A 4,635-nucleotide genomic window follows, 5' to 3' on the forward strand; every position below is an offset into this window, starting at 1 on the left:
CAGCAACTTGACTGCCGTCTTGATCATTCAGTCTCTCGACACTGCACCTCTGTCAGTCCTGTCAGGCTTGCAGAGATCCGGGTTTACTCATGTACTCATGCAAAATAAGTACTTGCTCGAATAATGAATGCAAGTACACGTGATCTCTCGTTGCCTCCAGCAAATCCGGAAAACAATAACTTGAAACCACATAATTTGAAAAAGACATATTTTGACGAAGAAGCTGTATTTTATTCGTGAAATGCTGCTGTTGCGTAAACCACAGGTAAGTAGTTGATATTGCACAGCCGCCTACGAGCACAGTAACCAAAAGGTCAAAACTCACGTTTTCAGCTCAAGTGGAAACGAAAGGGGCGATCGAATACAGCAGCCATGAATGGTCCTGTTGCTTTCGTTGCCGCTCACAGCAGTGTGCTCCATCGGGCAGAGTGAAGAATTCATTTTCAAGAAAAGCGACAGCACGTCGGTTACGCGTCAGAAAATGCAGGGACGACAACGGTTCCTTACGGCTTCTGTGAACGAGGTTTGTTTGATTGAAACGCCAGGTCAGGTGAGCATTATGTGTGCAGAGATTTAGTTAACAGATGAGACGCGCGATACCGTCCTGCTAAAAGAAACGATAGCGTGTTGACGCTGCAGTGCGCCAAATTAAACGCAAGCCTGAAATAATAGAGTACCTGCTTATGATTCGTGGCATAAAAAAAATCATTCAGGCAGTCAACTACTTAGCAACACGTGAGGCACGCCGCAAAATTAATAGCTAAACTATTTTGTCACGCACACAAAGAAGTATCTCTCCCCTTCCATAATTGCGCTTCGCACGTACACTGTACATGGATGGATGCAGTACAACGTCTTCCAACGGTTCTCATACACCTCGACTTTATAACGAACGATACACCTCCATTCGCACAGTTCTGCTAGCACCGCTACTGCCCCAAGTAAACTAGACGGTGATGTGCCGTTCAACCACTGACGTCATGACGTCAGTGGCTGACGTTTTTGTTCAAGTCACGTGACTTTCCAGTATCTTATCGACCACCGGAAGTTCCAATGCGTTCCGTTTCCGTAGCGTAAAACGCGCGACGGCAGAAGTACCATTGACAACAGCCTGACAAGGCGTTTACCTAGATAGTGCAAGATACTTCGACGCTTTAACAACAGGTACACCAGCAATTCTTGCATTGGGGTGGCAGCTTCAGCGCCATCACGGAGGGCACGGTGGTCCAGGTGGTCCTCTTCGGCAGACTCAGCGGTGAACATCAGCGCTCGGCAAGTGTATCATTGCCACGATCTACTAGCGCACGAGTGCGTAGTTCCGTTTTTTCGTAATGGCAGCTGTGGACTTGGACAGGCTGGACGCCCGACTCTCCCGCCTGAAAGCTGATCAGCTGTATTGCCTGGACGGCGACAGTTCTCTTGGCATCCCGAAGATCACGGGAAGGTCCGTTCCAGGCGCCATCGCCGATATCCGCGCGTGCATCTCTGCTATGGAAGACACGAATGAGCGGCTCCAGCGTCTATGCGGCATCTACACGTGCCTCATGCTTAAGAAGGCGATTGGTCCCTGGGTTCTCTATCGCGTCGAGAACGCGGAAGGTGACCAGCAGGACTCGCTTTTTCACTGCTTCTCGTGGGAGGTGCATTCGAAGCCCGTCCCCGCTGAATCGCTGTCTATAAGCAAAGAACTCACCCAAGGATGTGCACTGGTTCCGCAAAGTGGAGGAACGGGCCACGACGTCTACTGCTTCGCTTTCTTTACATCATCGCCGTGGGTGGCAGTGTACAGACCGCCAGAGGGGAATTCCGATGGAGTGCGTCAGGTTCTTGGCCGTACTTTCGGCGTTGATCCTAAGGAGCTCGAGCGAGGCGAGTACTTCAACCAGGATATGGCGTACGAGGCGGCCATGTTGATGGATATTGTCGGAGAACGCTGACCCTTGGTTGGTTTGCCCACACCTCAGGCTACTCGAAGCCGACATATTATTGCATGGTAAGTTCTTCTGCACTGATTGAATTGACCCTGGCCCAGAGCTTTCTGCAGACAACGTGCCATTGCGTTGCCTCCTGTATCGGAGAATATCGGCGCTGACGGAAACCGGCGTCGTTTTTGTAGGGCCTCCGTGATTCGTGCGCTTTTGACGTACCGACAGTGCCATGTGATGACGATGTCGTGTGATGCGAGGGTGACGTCACATGTTTTGGATATGCGATATCATCGCTTGATGATGATTTAGAGATACGAGATATGTGCACAGATACGAGATATGTGCACAGATGGAAAAAAATGTGATATCAATGAATTTTACGTCTGCTTTATCGAATAGGATTATCGTTTTCAAGCATGCATGCTGGCGTAACACGGGACATGGAGCACTTTTGGGTGCTGTAACGCGAAATAACACTTCGATGTGTAGGTTGAAAATGTGCGGTACGTCCCGAGTTATTCGATAACGTTTTTTTTTATTGCGCGGACATCATTCGCGTAAAAAGAATGTAATGGGAAGTAAACGAAGTAGTCGCTGCCCATGAAGCTGCTGGAGCATTTATGTTTTGATGCTGAAATAATTTTGTCAACTACTGCTACAGTTCAAGAGATAGTATGCCTTACACTTATAGCTGAGTTGTCATTTTTCACCCCTGTGATTCTCTTTATAAATTTGCATTACCTTACCTTGATGTCTCAACAACCTACGAGGGGGGTATAATGATATCGAAACAGTGTTTACGTGATTCTTTAACGAGAGTGATTCTCGTGGCAAGCGAGGGCTAACGAAAAACTTAAAGAACTGTTTTGTAAGCGGGGATAACATCGCCGGTATTTTGATTCGTGTGTGCTACCCCTTGTCGTACTCAGCACAGAGAAAGGTCAAGCCTTAACGCATTTAAATTGATTGACGCTTTCAACATTGCTATGCCTAAATTTATTTTCTTGCTTTCTTTTACTTTTCCAGCTGGACGACGATGACACAACACATCCAAGGCTACGTAGTTACGACCCTAAACGCGACGCCAAATTGTCCTTTTACAAATGAGAGCGCTGTGATTGATCTTCCTATAAATACTTTCGCTCTGCTAAAGTGGGTAGGAAACCTTGCAGCGCGTTTTAATTTTGACGCGTGGACGGGAAGCCCTCCCAAAAGTATCCTCTGACAATGCCAGAAAGTTTGCTTTGCTGCCTTGCATATTTCGGTTGAAATGGATTGGGAAGACGGCCGGGCAATGTGTGGTGGCCTGGAATATTCGGCTAAATAAAATCAGTTTTATCTTTGCTTTGGCACAATGTAGGCTTGCTTCTCTTATAAATACTTTCGATCGTTGTCCTCAAGGGCAGAGCAATGAATGCGACAGCAAGAACGGCAAGCAGCTATAAAAGCTCTGTGACAAACACAAATAAAGACGCAACAGGTGTATACAAAACGAGTGCGAACTGTCACATTTGTCACTTCAACTAGCCTCTACTTTGGCTCTTCCAGCTAGCAACTCGTTCGTTTCGCAACCACGGACGCTGCAACGAACGCACCGAATGTGGGGTGGTCTATTAACCCCCAGGACAGCGTGGCGTTACCTACGTCATGACGTCACTCACATGGGACCGGTGTATGCTGCCTCTGCTGGAAGACCACTATTCCTGCGCTTTTGGCATCGCTCGTTTTATTGTGCACCGCGCGTGCTCGTTACGAATCTCACTTCTTAAAGCGGTATGGTCAGCGGCTGTGTCTGCGGTGGCACCCAAGAGATCACAATTGAGTGCTCAGGGGTGAGGCAAAGTTCACTAGGCACGTGAGAGAAAGAAGTTTGCGGGCGATAACGTAGCCGTTGCAAGCGTACGATTGGCGGAACAAGGAAGAGGTCTTTGCCCTGAAGTGGGCGTAGTCAGGTATGTGACGAGACTGGTGACGATCGCCTAAGAATATCTGTTCGACATGAAAATTACAAAACCGTATGGCACTCGGAAGTGACGATAGGATGTTGTAGCTCGTATGGCTCGGCATATCAATAATGGAAAACTAAACGAAACCCAAGCAGTGCCTCGTGTTTGGCTGTTGATTACTGGAGCTGTTTTTTTTAAGGATAGCAGGAGCACTTTTGTAAGTTGTCGTCGAATGATATAACTCTCGTGTATTAATCACTTCACAAGTCGATTGCCCGGAAAGTGTTTCGAAGAGAGAGAAGTGATTCTTAAAAGAGAAAAGAAGAGAAAAGTGAGCCCCGTTATTGTCTGCTTCAGTGAGCGACACCGCCACAGTAGCTCACGAGGGATGGGGGTGAGGAGGGATAAAAAAGATAGGAGTAAAGATGTAGGAAAGCCGAAGAAGGAGAAGAGAGGAAGAGACGTGAGGTGGTAAGCCAGAGCGAGAGACGACAAAATGAGGGGATAGAAGAGATAGGAAAGATGGGAGCACGGTCACTGGAGTCCGAGGACGGGGCGCACCTGCGAGAGCTCCTTTCGGCGTTGGTGGATGGCGTAGAGCAAGTCCAGTAAGTCAGAGCTGCACTGTCGTCGGAGGTGGAAGGCCGTCGGCGGCAGGAGGTGACGTAGGGCGAGCCCAGTCGGCCAGAGCCACGCTGACGCCGGAGGTCGCATGCGCGTGAGCGCGCGATCGGTCAGCCCGAAATCCAGCAAGCGAGCCA

At 48.7% G+C, this 4,635-nt stretch overlaps 1 protein-coding gene across 1 annotated transcript; it reads left to right on the forward strand.

The window, feature by feature from the left end:
- Nucleotides 1–1,132: 1,132 nt before the first annotated feature.
- On the forward strand, nt 1,133–3,283 carry LOC142768570 (uncharacterized). The gene is made up of 2 exons (XM_075870564.1): nt 1,133–1,993; nt 2,955–3,283. The coding sequence occupies exon 1, from the start codon at nt 1,332–1,334 to the stop codon at nt 1,935–1,937; it is 606 nt and encodes a 201-aa protein (XP_075726679.1). The 5' UTR covers nt 1,133–1,331; the 3' UTR covers nt 1,938–1,993; nt 2,955–3,283.
- The last annotated feature ends 1,352 nt before the right edge of the window (nt 3,284–4,635 follow it).

This window comes from Rhipicephalus microplus, chromosome 8 (assembly GCF_043290135.1).
Source record: "Rhipicephalus microplus isolate Deutch F79 chromosome 8, USDA_Rmic, whole genome shotgun sequence".
Taxonomy (NCBI): Eukaryota; Metazoa; Arthropoda; class Arachnida; order Ixodida; family Ixodidae; genus Rhipicephalus; species Rhipicephalus microplus.